The sequence below is a fragment of the Pteropus alecto genome, unplaced genomic scaffold (genome assembly GCF_000325575.1).
Source record: "Pteropus alecto unplaced genomic scaffold, ASM32557v1 scaffold14, whole genome shotgun sequence".
Classification (NCBI taxonomy): domain Eukaryota; kingdom Metazoa; phylum Chordata; class Mammalia; order Chiroptera; family Pteropodidae; genus Pteropus; species Pteropus alecto.
Genome location: NW_006436810.1, coordinates 15,242,653 through 15,258,881, shown reverse-complemented (window position 1 = coordinate 15,258,881; position 16,229 = coordinate 15,242,653). Strand labels below are relative to the sequence as shown.

General features: G+C 40.4%; 1 protein-coding gene across 1 annotated transcript in view; it reads left to right on the top strand.

Annotated features, from left to right (window-relative positions):
* Nucleotides 1-16,229, top strand: part of NETO1 (neuropilin and tolloid like 1) — a 73,956-nt gene that overhangs the window by 47,167 nt on the left and 10,560 nt on the right. The window contains exons 5-7 of the mRNA XM_006913763.1: nt 954-995; nt 1,112-1,239; nt 8,691-8,919. Coding sequence (XP_006913825.1) covers nt 954-995; nt 1,112-1,239; nt 8,691-8,919 — 399 coding nt within the window. The remainder of the gene's footprint in view (nt 1-953; nt 996-1,111; nt 1,240-8,690; nt 8,920-16,229) is intronic.

The window sequence follows — 16,229 nt, the reverse complement described above, 5'->3', positions numbered from 1 at the left end:
CACCACCTGTTGACACCAGAAGGTAGCACACGCGATCCCAAAGCGTCCAAAACGAACATGACACATCAGGAGCCTGGAAAACTATGCTTCGTCTCCATCGATCATTGGGGAAAAGTTTTTCAGAACCCTCCACCCTCCAACAGGCTCACCGTGATGTCACACAGGCTGCACGCCTATCCCAAAGTCAGCTCCAGGAAATGGAGGGCAGGGCACTGTTTGGGGCCCGTGACAGCAAGGACTCTTCTGAGGCTCAAGATGAATCAAGCTCCCCTGACGTTCACGTGCAGAGACGGATGGATATCCGACCATGCGGCTGATTCACAGGGAGACCGGGGAGGGAGTGGGTGTTGAGCGGACACAGCACAATTCTGAGGACTCTGAAAGTCCACATGGTATGAAAAGTTAGGGAAGAGAATCTGATGAAAACAGGATGGGGCCATCTGCTGGGGGTGGGTGGGGCGGGTGGGGGGCGGCTCAGATTTTGTAGCCTAACTTCGTGCTTCTAGTATTTCAGCTGATAAATGTGTTTCAACAATTTATAGGATCTTTCGAATCAAACAAAATAATTATATCTAGAGTAGATGGAGGTTTACCCCAATCTTGAATTACCTATGGATATGCTTAACAAAAACATCTATCGTCCAATTATGGAGTAGAAAATGAATAAGATTCTTATCTGATGATCAGATGCAAGAATGGCCTTGGAAGTTGTTGTTGTTGTTTTTTTTAAACGGCTTATTTTGTATTGAGAAAAAATCTGGAGTAATAAAAATGTTATATAAATTAACATTTCAGTCTTAACATTATCGTGCAGTTTTTATTTAACCATTTAATTTCCCTTAATGTGGTATTTTTTTAGGTAGATTCCTGAGTCCTTTAATGGTACATTCCTCAACATCACTGTAACTAACAAATGCAGAATAAGACTAATTGTCTTTTTCTCGATTTTTAAGATCCTGACTTTAAGGACCTTGGAGTTTTGAAACCGTTACCAGGTTGGTAAAACAGATATTTAATCATGTTCAGAAGCCTTTGTTTTCTGTTCTGATATATACTTTTGGTTTATTATTCAAGCTCCGTTTTTGTGTTTGTTTGGCATTTTGTTATTTAGTGTGTGAGTTTGAGATGGGCGGTCCTGAAGGAATTGTGGAATCTATGCAAATTATGAAGGAAGGCAAAGCTTCTGCTAGCGAGGCCGTGGATTGCAAGTGGTACATCCGGGCACCTCCACGATCCAAGGTCAGTGTCCAGGTGAAACGCAGACTTGCCAGCAGCCTTGGGAAGTGTCTGCATCATGCATTGCTTTCAACCAACGGGGCGTGCTTAGAACGTTTCAGAGCGCGGTCGTAGCTACCATTTTGTTTTGGTTTTGACGTGCAACTTTTCCCCGGTCCAGTGTAATCTGCATGTCATAAAGGTGTTGAAGATCATCTGACAACCTGAACGGGAGACTCTAATGTAACTCTGCTCTGAATAGCGAACGGAAATGTTATACGTAGCTGTGGTTCTAAGTATGGTTACATTCAAGTTCTCGTTGTCCTCTGCAATTGGTTTGCTCTGTAACCTAAAACCATATCTATGGAAGAAACTGCCCAGGGCTTACAACCACGTGTCTCTGGCATGGAAACGAAGCTGTGTTAAGGCCGGTGGTCAGTGGGAACAGGACCTAGGATGTCCTCAGGGACACGTGGAGAGTGGGGCGGGGGAGGGGGGCGCGGGGAGGGGCAGGAAAGTGCCGTGGTCAGATCGGCATTCTGGAAACTAGTTTTTCCCTGTGAAGTGAGGACGGAGGGGCTGACACCTCAAGCAGAAGACCACCGAGGAAGCCCTAACCGTCATCCCAGTGGCTGAGGCCAGCGTCTGACGGTGGCCAGGTGAAGGGACTCGTAGCGATGGATGGATACAGCAGAATTTGGTGGCTGGGTGTTCAGGATGAGGGAAAGGAGAGTTGTCTTTGAGGGAGCTGGCAGCTCAGGAGATGCGTTTGTCTTTTTCACTTCATTTCCTTTGCTACCTCTCTGGGTCCCACGTCTTCCGGAAGGGTGGCACACTCTCCCCAAACTTCTAGCACAGACTCAGAGAGCAGGGTCCAGGTTCCAGCTTTGCCATTTGCATGTCTCCTTGCATCCGAACGAATCTTTGAAAAAACTAATTGCAAGCAAAGACTGACTCCTCCTTTAAAAAATCAAAGGCCATCGGTGCCTTAAAACTCAACTGCCTACAGAGATCATAGGGAACTAGATTGAAGTTTATTATGCTCCCCATAATAATCTGTGGATTCACATGCAAGTCTATTCATTTTCTATTCATTTTCCTTCAGCTCTATGAAGTAAGGATTTTTTAAAGTTTTTTACTTTCAACAGGAAACATATGAGCCCCGCCTTATCATCATAGCCCACTTCTACGTCGCTGTCATCGTTAAAGGGAGGGTTTGTATGGGCGTGTAAACACTCACTCTTTTCTTCCAGGTGGTAAATAGGCTGACTTTTGTCCATTCCCAGAACAACAATGCCCAGCGTACCTGTCTGTTACAGAACTTAGCATTCTGTGGCCCAAAGGGGAAGTCACCTGCAGAGCCAGACGAAGATGGCTCCATCGTAATTTCTCTGTTGAATTAAAGGTCAGAGGATAGGGATGTTTTGAATCAGCGTGGAGAAAAGCAAGAACTGGAGATGGCTGTCTATGTGGGTTTTCTGCTTTTATGGAGTTTCTAGCAGCTTATGGGAATAGACTACGGAGACACAATTTAAACCTGAACTCGGGCTCCCGGTGAATATTTGAATGACAACTGGTGACAGAAACATATTGCATCATCAAAGTGCTAAATGGCTTAGTGGAGTTCTAGTCAAATTTATGTCACGTATATATTGTTCCTCAGCCTTTCGACCAATGGAAGATGAACTATCTGTTATCTTCTTTTTTTGACTATAGCAATACACATGGTCTCCTTTAATCAGAATGTGGTTAATCCAGATTTCTTAGAATTCGAATACCAGAGTCAGAAAGGGCTTTGAAAATCTGTTGTTTCTCATTAGCTCATCTGATGGATGTATAAGCTGAGTCAGGATAATGAAGTTCTGCATGGGTTAGCAATGGGATGTAAGAATTTGCCTCTGTAAGCAACGATTCGGTGTTCATACAGGTTCTAGAGCAAAGATGTTGGAAGGGTACACTGGTGTCCACACTGGTGTACAGGTCTGGGTCTGGTCCAGAAAAGAGCCACCAGAACAGAACGCTGGGTGATCACATCATAGTAGCTACTCGAATATTAACTGCACGAAGGTCGTACTTCCTTCTCGGCGCCAAGCAAAATGCCTGCCATTCTGTTAAAACTGTAAAAAGCAAACTTGTATATCTAGAGAAATGGATACGTTCATGAACGTGGAACATCTGAAGGATTGTCGTATGATGGAGGAGTAAGAGGATGAGGCTAATAGGCATGGTTTAAAATCCCACCATTTATTTGAACGCTTGAAAATGGAGAAATATAGCTTTGGATTGAATCTAGAGAAGGTTTTTGTTTTTTGTTTTAATAATGGAGCTGCCCAAGGATCAAATGAGACTCCGCAGAAGGAATCCAAGTAGAGTTGGCAGGGATTTTGTATCATCATTAAAAAGTCAAGTAAATTTTTGGCAGAGATAATATTAAACTCCTTTGAAGACCAAAACTTGATGAGTCTGTAATGAGTCACTGCCCAAATATTTGGTTAGTTAGTAGCAGGGCCGAAGCAAGATCTTCATCTCCTGCCTCCCAAGTCCAATGCGATGTCACAAAACCACGTCATTTGGGGAAACTGTCATATCTGCTAGGACAGGAGAAGGGACAGGTCGGAGGCTTATAAAGGGCGCAAATGAAGATAATTCAACAATTTTGAGTCTTGGGAGAATAAAACACTAGCTTTTATTAATTACACATCATTTAAACCTTCAAACTAATTTTTAATATGTTGTTACTTAACTCAAAAATATTTTGAATAAAATTAGGATAAAAATAAACAGAAGAACTTGACAATATAATAAGTCGATATGTTATCGCGAAGTTGTGGTGAAGTCAATTTTGTGATGAACTTCAGTGTTGTGGGCCACATCTTACAGATGACACCCAAGGGTTCTGGCCCATCCCTGGGACTGTGAGTAGGCTAAAACATCCCACACTTGATTATGTTAAATTCCTGGCCAAAAGGATTTTGCTGATGCAATTAGACCAATCAGTGGACTCTGAGTTAATTAAAAGATAATTTTTTTCCCCGATGAGCCTAATCTAATCACATGGGCTTTTTATAAGCAGAATTTTCTCTGGCTGTGGGCAAGAGGGCCATCAGAGACTCAAAGAACTGAAAATGTTTTCTAGGAGCTAAAAGTGATCCCCGATATACGGTCGTCAAGAAAACAGAGACCTTGGTTCCAACACTGCAGAGAACTGAGCTTTCAGCCTCACACGCCCTGAGCAGAGAACACAGTCCAGCCTCCAAGTTCCTCTAACCTACAGAACCCAGAGATGATAAATGATATTGTTTCAAGCTGCTCGATTTGGAGTAATTTGTTACGGAGCAAGGAGAAAACTAATGCAATAGACAAAGGATACTAACTATAATGGATTACAATGAGAACTTTCAGAGTTCTAAAGATTAAGTCTGCCCTTATTATCTCCCCCAAATAGAACTTAGGTGAACAAAAGAAAAAAAAATTAACTGGCTAGATAACCACCAGTGAGATCATTATGATTCAACTCTGCGTTGAAACGAAATCCCGGTTGTGTACAATCAGATTTGGCCACTCGGATGGACTCTTACACATTTTGCTACTTGTCTGTGCACATCAGGAAAGCATTGTAACAGTGTTTACCAGGATTTGTTGTTGGGTGTGTGTTTTTTTCAACGTTTTGGAAAAGAGTATGACGTTCTGGTTTTCTTCTGCATGGTGCTGCCTTCCAGCTTCATGGAGTATGCTAACTAAAGGGGTAAGACCTGGTGTGTCCAGTAAGAAAAGAAATGGCAAACACACAAGTCCTGGGCTGCCCACTTTTTAGAATGTGGCTTTATTGATCAAAGTGTGAAGTTTTGAAACAAAGGACAGCGTTTCTCGGACTGTGGTGTGTTTAATGGGTATTTTTCATGGACAAAACTGTTCTGGCAAGTCTTAAATAATTGCCACACATGACGTCTGTTTTCTGCATATCATCGTGACATGAAGGGAGGGACCAGGGTGAACGGTTGGTGATGAATGTTTATAGATAAATTACTCGGTAAATTGTTAGTTAGATTTACCTTCTGTGCGTATACAAAAGAGATTCTCCTGTCCATATTACCGTGATTGGCAGGCAGATATTATTAGAAATTGATTACACATTCCAAAGCTTCCTAAGTCCTATTTAATAAATCATTTTGTCAGCTCAAACTTTGTGACCAATTAGAAAGAAGAATGCATCAAAATGACTCACTGAGAGGAGACCATCATCGGACTATTTTGCTAGATCATTTTATATATGATCCCATTGATCATTTTCTCTGTTCTTCAGCCGAGAGAATGAAGAGCTTTCTGTAGTTTTCTACCTTAAATAAAACCATTGTCCCGTGGCATCCTTCGCCTTGGTGACAGCATGGCACGAGATTGAAACCGATGAGATATTTCTTAAACCATAATGCAGGGAGGGCTTTTGAGTGACATCTGCAGAGCGAGCGTGAGAAAGCTCAGCCACTTTTCTCATTAAGGACAACTGCAGTCGCAGCTCTGCACCCAGGAGAGCCAAATACCCACTGGCATCTTTTCTTTCTTTTCTCGAACGATAAAAAGAGGACGTTAAAAAATAATCGAATGCTTCGTATATAAAATCCAGTGAGTGTAATTGTTCCTGTCCACTGCGAATAGTATTATGTCTGATAAGAATGGCCTCTGAATAGACCGCAGTCCCTGCACTTCATGTATGAATGCAAACCAGCCACCTCTCACGGAAAATATGGACACTCTCTAGAAACGTCACATGGGAAAACGTAGGCCTGAAATGCAGAGCGCCTTTCTGACTGCAGCAATGCCCTTCTGTGAAATCACTCTATCTTCTGAGAAAATTTAAGACAGCCATTTATTCCAGAGGGACACATTTCTTTTCTATGAATCTCATTTATACATTGATTGACAACATGTTTCCTCGTACCCTTAGGAAATTGGAAATGGCTTGGCTTGGCTTGCGTATTTATTAATTTTGTTGTAACTTGTTTTCTTGAAGGTTTTAACTTTCTTTCTGGAATGTAAGTCTGTGAGAATTTTAAAATGAATTTACGCGAGGCTGTGTGGCATGGTAAGGAGCCGAGTGCCAGGCAGAACTGAGTTCGGTACTGACCTTGGGGTCCTTGTCACTTTGAGAAAGTTATTTAGTTTTTCTAAACCTCATTTTTTTTTTTTCATTTTAAGATGGTTATAACAGGTGTTCCTTATAATTCTGCAACACACTGTCTGGATTTTATGTCATAGTTTAGAGTTATAAATACATTGTTTTGAGCATGATCACGTAATTTCCTGTTGCAAATAGTATTTCGATTATTCTATGTAATTATCATTATTTGTAGCACTTAAACACTGGCATATAGATGCCTAACAAATATTTGGTGGTGCTAAATAAATGAAGTCAATGAAGAACCCAGAATTTTCAGTCAGTCAGTCATTCATTCAAAGGTACGTCCATTCGTGTTTTATGGAGTGTTTAATATATGTGACATGCGCTTTAATGATTAGAATAAAAAAGTATGCCACTGGCCCAGCTCAGGAACACAGTTTAGAAAAAGATACATATAACCTATAACTAGAGCTTAAAATATGTTCAAAATAATATTTTAGCACAGAGCATGTGGAGAAGAATTCTGCCGTGGTTGGGAGTGGGTGCAGTGGACCTTCTTTACTGGGTATGTTACCGTTGAACTTGACCTTGAAAATCAGGAAGAAGTTGGTGGACAAGGGAGAAAGGTCACTTTATGTGGAACTAAGGCCATGCACATAAAGGATAGCTTTTAGAAAAATAAGTGTGTAATGCCTGAAGATATAAAGAGGGAAAATATTCCAGTTGAAGGCTTTTAAAGTGTTTCATTATAACCATTTTGGAGCCAGTTAAAGATTTAGAGCAATGATGAGATTTGTTTCTTAGGAATATAACTTTGATGGGGCCGGACTTCGGGAGTGAACTGGAAAGTTAGTGCCGCGGAAGCATCCAAGGCGTTTGCTAGACCACTGACATATCGCAGAAGCGTCAGTGGAGCTGGAAATCGATCATTCTGAGAGTGAAATTAACAAGGATTAGCGCCCGATCCAATGAGAGCATTGAGCGCAAAAGAGAAATCACTTTTAACTGAAATAATAAAACTTTTAAGTGCAGGGCAGGCATACTAGATCTGGGAGAAATTTGTCTTATGAGATTCACAGATTATGAAATAAACAAGACAAACGGAATATGGAGTGACGAAAGAGTCGAATTTTTAATTGAATGCACATCGTTAGTTTACATCTGTGATACATTAATAGGACAGCTTTTAGGAGGAAATAGCCTATAGGCATTCGCATTTGACAAAATGAAAAACGCTTAGGAGAGGTCTGTGCGAAGGACGCCTTCTTTATTCCAGATCCAATCCCGGTACCCTTCCCACAGTGCAGAGGTTCTGTGCTTTGTATCACGTCTCACAGTTTGATGTTCCATCTTTGTAATGTACACACATTTCCAGCACATTCTCTTGTTTGCCATTTATCTCCAGTGCCTTGAATAGTATCTAAGACAAAGTACGAGGCCAGGATGCAGATGCTGCTGCATTGATGGACGAATGGACAAATGCCTTCGTTTTAGATTTACCATGGGTTGAATCAGTTGCTTGTGCTGTTTAATGCACAGTGGAACAGAGTCAAATAATACCTGTCGGTCATCAAACAGTATGTGTGCAAAGCAGTGCCGTATTGTGGGAGGATCATGGACTAGGGAGTTGGAAGACCTCATGTCTACCATCCGAATCTGAGTTTTTCCATTTAACCATGATAATAAAACTTTATAGAGTTGTTGCGAGTATTTAAAAGTAACCTATAAAGTAACCTGACGATAATTTTTATTCATTAAATGTTCATTTAATTTGTATTTATGTGGACTTAGCTAAATGGCTTAACTCTCTATTACAGTGAGAATAATCACAGGTTAGCTATCCTTTTTAATCTACTCTACCTCAAAATTGAAGCAGCGAAGTCACGTGACATAATTTAAACAAAGCGAAATCAGAGACTCCTACTTTTTGGCACCATTTCCGTTTCCCTTTGCATTAACACGAATTACTTACATTTATACATTTCTAGAATTAAGTGGAGGCCATGGAATTTTAACAGGAATGTATCAGGAAATATTTATAACAGGTTTTTATCAAAATAAAAGTGTACGAGTATGCCAATTAATAACTGACTCCGGATAAGTTATAAGAAGACATAAGGGCCATTCGGGTAAAAATACTCAGTTGTAGAAAATGGTACCTTCGCATACAAAAAGGACAGTAACATTCTGAAAAAAAATTGAAACACCATTCGAGCTTACCCATTCATCTTTCCTTACCGCTCTCCGCAGGCAAAATAACAAAGCCGACTGCCATCCAGACGGTCAGAGGAAGGAGTTTGAAACTCTCCGCCGTCGTATTTCCTTGCGGGGCAATGACGGCGCCTTCGTTGTCTTGCAGATCTACTTAAGGTTCTTGGACTACGAGATGCAGAACTCGAACGAGTGCAAGAGGAACTTCGTGGCGGTGTACGACGGCAGCAGCTCCGTGGAGGACCTGAAAGCCAAGTTCTGCAGCACGGTGGCCAACGACGTCATGCTGCGCACGGGCCTGGGGGTGATCCGCATGTGGGCCGACGAGGGCAGCCGCAGCAGCCGCTTTCAGATGCTCTTCACGTCCTTTCAAGAACGTAAGGTTCTGCGCGCGTGGCGGTCCCTCCCACGCGAGGCTCGTGCATGAGCGTGATGTTCTCCCCGGGCCCGGGCGCCGCGGGGGGGTCGTGAAATCGAGCGAATTCATTGTTCCGATCGCGGAGAGTCTCTTCCCTTCGCTTTGCTCCGGCGACAGGAGCGCCGGGTTACACTCTGACGACTTGTTCTTGCGTAGGCATCGTAGCCTTGCTTAAGGCAGTTCCCACCATGCGACTGGGAGATGATGAACTTGGTCTCTGGTTTAGCTCTCACGAAGCGTATGGGACTCATGCGGCCGCTTCTGGGGACGTTTGAGTTTAAATCTTAAAAACCTGCATACACATGTTTTGTAAGTTCTCTTTAGCACGCTTCTCTTGGAGTCCCATTCAAGTAAGCAAAAGAGAGAATCGCTTGGGAATGGAGTAAATAGGAAAAGTTTCAGAAAATATTTGAAATTCACAATCGGCGATACTCAGACTTAGTGCGAAGCACAGCGATTTTATAAAATTATATTCTAACAAATAATGAGTCATATTAATAGATATGTATTTAGAAACCCTGAATAATTCATATTTAGTAAATTTATACAAATAGAAAATAATCCTGAGAAATTCACCTTTAATGAATCGCTACCTTGTAATAGGAAACTATACATTCTGAAATAGAAAAGACAAAATAGTTTTGAAATTTCAGGGATTTCTAAATGATGGGCACAGTAGCCAATAATTTTTCAATGCATAAATGCTGAATCTTTAAAATAGTTCTTTTATACAGTGAGTAAATAGTTTTGGCCTTACATTTCTCTCTAATTACCCAGTTGCAGAATTCTAGGACACCAGAAGTACCGGATATCGGTGTCTTCCTAAATCTCGATACCATCACAGAGTGTGTTAGGTATCTCTTCCAGCATCATTGTAGATTTAAACAGCAAGTCGCTATCTATGTCTTCATTTTAGTAGTTGTTCAAAATGTTAGAAGTAGTTCGTCTTTATTTCAACAAGGTATTTAGCAAAAAAAAAAAAAATCTCGTTATTTTCTTGACTAGAATATGAAGAAATTCAGGCTATAAGGTAGCACATTTGGTAGTTTCCCTGCCGATTGCTCTACCATATCCAATAGATTGTGCCTTTGATAAGGGATTAGAGTATATGTTATCCAATATTCTTATTAGTCTTGGATAATAACATATTGAGAACTCTCATCTAATTTCAATGATGCAAATATGAAAGGACGAGCTAATATTTTACATGATATAATCAAGTTTTTAAAAATATCACAAAAAGCTGCAATTTTTATCAAAGCCACACCATAAAATGCAGTAGGGATTGATTAAAATATATATTCTCACATGTCAAATATTAAACGAACAACGGTAGTAAAAGGGAACCCAGACTCCTAGAACTTCCTGAGGTTTTATTTCATTAGACTCAATATAAGCCAGTTTTTTTATAATTGACAAAAACGATCTTATGCTTATTCTCAGTATTAGCTTATACTGGGAAAGTACAATAAAGAACTCAAAGAAGAAAGCTTCATGGGAAGCTGCACATTTGATAGCCTGTTCTTTTCTGGGTGTTATCAGTGAGGAGAGGGAAATCGATTGAAGAGGCTGACAGGATGCAGAAGCATCTAGAATTGTGAGGAAAAACGAAAGGAGAGGGAATGTTTATCTTAGAGGTTTTCGTTGTCGTCGTTATTCAAAATGTGATAAGTACCTTAGACTTGTGTTGAGTGATATGGATTAATGCCTGAAAGGTAAGATAAATGTTTATTAATGATAAGGAATCAAGTTGAGTCTAATTCAGTCAAAAAATGTCTAGTCTTTGGAGCTGTGATATTCCAAAACTGAATGTGTGCCCACAGAGGATGTGGACTCTGAATACAGGGAAGATTGGGTCTGAAAATGGATGGTTATCTGGCATGAATGGGGCAGGGAAGTATTTTTCCTGGATAGAGGGAGGGACTGGGTCACCTCTCAGGTCCCTGTCAGCTCTGAGACCGATTAAGAGCTATGAGCCTTTAAAATTTTGCTCACATAGGAAATGGTGAATGATATCATACCGTGCATATAAAATTAGAAATACTTCTATTTGAGCTAACAGGTAAGAGTTTCCATGCATATAATTAAATGATCTCTGGAAATCAGTCAGTGGGTAGACTTTTCAATGACTAATCCACAAGACACAGGGTATTCTTCCTCCACAGGAAGAAAGCTGCCTACGCTTTCTGCTCCTACACAGTAGATAGGCGATTACTCTCATTTGGATAAGAGTATTACAATAGCATTCCCTTGAACATCTCATAAATTTACAGTAAGCTTCCACTGAAACAAATTTATTCTGCATCTCATTGTCTATGTTGTTTTGTCATGTTTATCCAATAGAGATGGGCACACATATGGGCACCCCAAAAGAGACCTCGCACCTTTAAGTATTAAATTTATCTTATATTCTTTAAGAAAGATAACTTATTTAACATTTAAATGTCCAAAACAAATAATAAAATTTACTAAACATCGTAACCATACAACCTTTACTTAATCATCAGAAACACCAAAAGCTTACCATGTCAGTAACGAAAAGGTCCTTTCGAGAGGCTAATGTCACGCCTTACAGATCCTGTATCAAACTAGAGAGCTCCCCGGGAGGATGTAGGCAGGGACGCTCAGCCATGTTAGCAGGAGCCAGGGAGAGAGAAGGAATTGTCTCAAACGGATTTATGGGCATGACTTTTGTCTAAGAGAGCAAAACCCAGTGAATTTCAAGAAAGACCCACAAGGTTCTTGAGAAAAACATGTCAGCAGAAACCCTGTCAGCTTGGACTGAACGGATCGGCGAGACCAAATAAACAGAGGATGTTGGAACCCCAAAATCGCAATGGCGTGAAGCAATCTGATAAAAGCGCTCAGCTGCAAATGTGTTACGTTTCATGAGAAGGAAAGTCTGACTCGGAGAACAGAACTAAGAGTCTGGAGGGCCAAGTCCTAGAACCGGAAACATAATTAAGAGAATCTGACATGTCTCCTGCTGGATTTCAAAACTGTTATGGACCAGCGACTCCTGCTGACTCTCCATTCTCTCTTTTGAGAGCCAGAATCTCTATACCTGTCATCCTATGCCTGTACCACCGCTGTGTGTGTGGAGTGTTGGGGCAGATAACTCGTCTCTCTGGTTTCATGAGCACATACATGGAGAGAAACTGTGCCCTGGGGAGGGAAGGTGAGGATCCTTCGGGACTGCTCCCGGGAGCCTCGTCCACCCCATATTTAGATGATTTAGATGGTGAGCGTTTGGACTTTGAGCCGGTGAGATTTAGGTGAGATTTTAGACTTCGAGTTGATGCTATCATGGGGTGCTTCTCTCGTGAAACTTGGGAAAGGGTGAGGGAAGCGAAGCATTAGGGGCCAGCAGGTGGACTATGAAAGGCAGAATTTTGTGATGACCCAAAGAGACCCCAATATCCACCCCCAAAATACAAGCCTTGTATATATCCCTCCCCTCGAATGCAAGAAAAATCTGTGACTATCATGGGGCGTCACTCCACCATCGTATTACAAGGATTTTGCATAAGTAGTTAAGATCCCTAATCAGTTGACTTTGAATTAGTCAAAAAGAAGACTTTCCTGGTTGGTCCAACTATACACAAAAAATATCCATAATAATTGTGATGTCCTTTTAAAAGAAGGTCTAGAGGTCAGGATGGAAGAAGTCATAATTCTAAGCTGTAGCAAATACTCCCGTTGGCCTTAAAGGAACACATTGCCATGCTATAGAGAGGGCCATTCGGCAGAGAATGGCGGGTGGCCTTCAAAGCTGAGGATGTCCCCTGTTAACAGCCAGCAAGAAAGTAAGAACCTCAGTCCTATGACCTTCAGGGACCGAATCCTTCCGACAACCCGGACGAGCATTGAAGAAGCCTCCATGCCCCAGATGAGAACCCAATCCAGGCTGCTTCCTTGATTTTAACCTTGCAAGACCCTAAGGAGAGAATTCACCCAACCCGAACTTCTGCCCTATATAACGGTGAGATAATAAATGGGTGTCGTTTTAAGCCAGCAAGTTTATAATAATTTATTAATCAGCAATAGAAAGCTAAAACATATTCATTTAATGCGATGGACAGAACAAATGTCAGCCTATCTATATTAACATTTTGCTTAAACATGTTAATTAATATATTACTATTCATAAATGTATTACTGTTTCTAAATTGAGCAGTTCAGGAGATGTGGCAAGACATGATTATAGGCAATCTAAGAAAAATAATCAGTCCAGCATCAGCTTGACCTTGAAAGTTGAGTATCTACTAGTATTTTATTAACCTAGTCATTGGTAAGTCTGCGTCTCGATACTGTCTATATTCCTCCATTCATTCTTTTGTCCCTCCTAAGGTGCCACCACACTCATTCAAATTAAGTTCAAGTGTATGACTCACTTCGGAAAATGTTCGTTTGTATCCGGCTCTGCCCCACACGCCCACCGCACACGGCCTCATTTGCGTGGACAATTACGCGCTGAAGCATGGTATTCTCAGAAGGCCGATTTTCTCGGTGTAGAGTGTTTTTCCTCCAGCAGTTGTTTATGCGAGTCGTCTCTCTACTCTTCTGAGCTGTGATTCTTCTTTCTCCGCTCAGTATTATTACCTCTTCCTGTTTGGAACATTGTGTGAGCTGCCATCTGCCTCTGGTGCACGCAATTTGCATTCTGTCCTGGAGAGTGCAAGTCCCTAATTCTGTAATACACGAAGAAAATTGCCATGGCACCTCAACTAAGTCGACTCAATGGAACCTAAAGGGGGAAAAAAAATATATATATATATATAGATTGTAATTTGATTATTAATGTAAAAGTGCACAGAGTTCAGTAACACTGAGAACATACACCAAAAAATGTTGATCATAATCAACGTGCGGCAACAATACTTAGTTTTCTCACTAGAAAAAGTGAAACCAAACATGTTTACAAGTTTAGGGTAAGTGCTAAGATCAAAAGTCATTGTATTTAGTGTAGACATCGTCATGGAAGAAAATATTATGCACTAGAGGAAGCAATGTGACCAGATATAACATAGACCGAAATGTAAATTGACATTCTATTGAAATGCAACGGTTACGCCACGCCTCACGATTATGAGTAGGTCTATCTTTAAAAGATTAAGACCATTTTATTAATAGAAACCATATTTACTTCTATATGTCATACAGTGGCATAAATACCAAATGGCATAGATTTAAATATCGACAATACACAAAATATGCTGGAGAAATTGTTGATTGTGTGTCCTTTTGGCACATCTTTCTAAAGTAGACATAAACAGTGTGGATAGAAGAAAATATCACTATATATAGATATACAAAATTTAAAATATGAGTTAGTATAAAAACATAAATAAAATAAAAACAGGAAAAGCTGGGCTGGAGAATAATTGGCACCGTAAATGACAGGCCGTGAGTAAACAAACATTCTTATGCTCTAAATAATAAGGTTTGTAGAAGACAATAAGGAAAAGTTATATCAGTGTACTAATAGAAAACAGGGCAAATAAAATGAAAAAAAAAATCATAGAGAAGTACAAATGGCCCTTGGTAGAGGCAACAAACACCTCTACATATTAGTAAACAACAAGACATAAATTAAAATAAGAATGAGACATCATTCCCACCTATCAAATCGTTTAAAAAATAGCAATTGGAGTCCCGACTTTTGGAGGTAAAATGTGGTCAAATGAAAATATGCATGCTGATAGGAAAGCAAGTTTTCTCAAGGGCAATCGAGCACTATACATCACAATTCTAAAATAGATAAAAAAAAAAATAGGGTCTCATGCGTAGAACTTAAAATTTAACCTAATGATATACACGAGTAATGAGTGTGTTTAGAATCATTTAAAAAGTGGAAATTGCTTGAATGGCTTGGTTAAATGGTTCTTGGAACATGTATTTACTCTTAACTATTAATATGATATGTTAGACTGATACTTAATGACATTGAACTACGTTAAAAAATGAAATTATAAAAGGAAAGAAACAAAACACACATATATTACAAATATACTCTTGCAAATATATGCAATAAATATTTAATATACAGTATCTATTTTATTTGTAATATATGTACATAGAAGGTGATGCAATTAATATATTAATAGTGATTATTTTTAAGTTGTGAGATTTTTTTTGCTTACCAGTATGTTCCGATTTTTCTACGTTGCATATTTATTATTTTGGTAAACAGTTTTTAAACGAATAAATGTATTTTGACAAGATCCCAAAGGGATTTATTAAATCTAAGCAAACAAAGGTAATATACTTTTTTATACTGGGATAATTAGGTCTCATCTATAACAATAGATGGGCGATAATTATGTCGAAAGTCGAGGGTACTGTACTGCTATCTATGACCTGTTCTTTTAAATTAAATAATCACCGCTGTCTGCACTATAATGTCTCCACAATTCACCTCCAAGATACACTCAACCGATGGCTTATTTACTGCCTGACAAAGACTGGTGGCTGAGCCCACGTTTCTGCGGTATCCTTAGCACACCGGAAGTAGTGCTGGCCCTTTTCTCTCCCAGGTGGCATGAGTGATTTTTTGAATTAGCTCAGATCGTTTAAACGATGTAAATAATTGGGTAATATGCTCTTGACACATTTCACAGCAAATCGTGACTCAGGAGTTGTCAGGGAGGGTGTCCTGGTTGAAAGCTGTCACTCTCCCACATCTGCCCTTTCCTGCCCCTGTCCCCGTATTGTGCAGCCGTAACTGCACCTACAGGAGGTGGGCAAGCAAGGTTCCGGCCCTGAGAAACCTGCTACTAGGTATGAATAGGTATATTTGTTTCCTGTTGCTGCCGTAATGGATCATCACAAATTCAGCGCCTAAAGCAACACAAATAGATTGTCTGAAATAGGTTTCACTAGCTGAAACTGGGGTGTCAATAAGCCCGCTCCTCCTGGGGAGGCTGTAGGGGAGAACACACTTCCTCACCTGTCCCAGGTCCTGGAGCTGTGTTCCTTGGCTCATAGCATCTTCTCCATCTTCCAAGCCAGAATAATGACCCCTCAGTTCTCTGTGCTTCTTTGTTGTATCCCATTGTGTACCTTGGAGGGGTTGCCACCCTCTTTAAGGACCTCTGGGATGGCTTATCCCCACCTGGATAATGCAAAGAATTTCCCCATCTTGAAATCCTTCGCTTAATCCCATCCACAAAGTCTCTTTTGTCATAGAAAGTGATATACATGAGTTCTGGGAATTAGGACTTTGGCACTTTTATCTAGCCATCGTCCAGCTTATCATGGTTGGTGTGA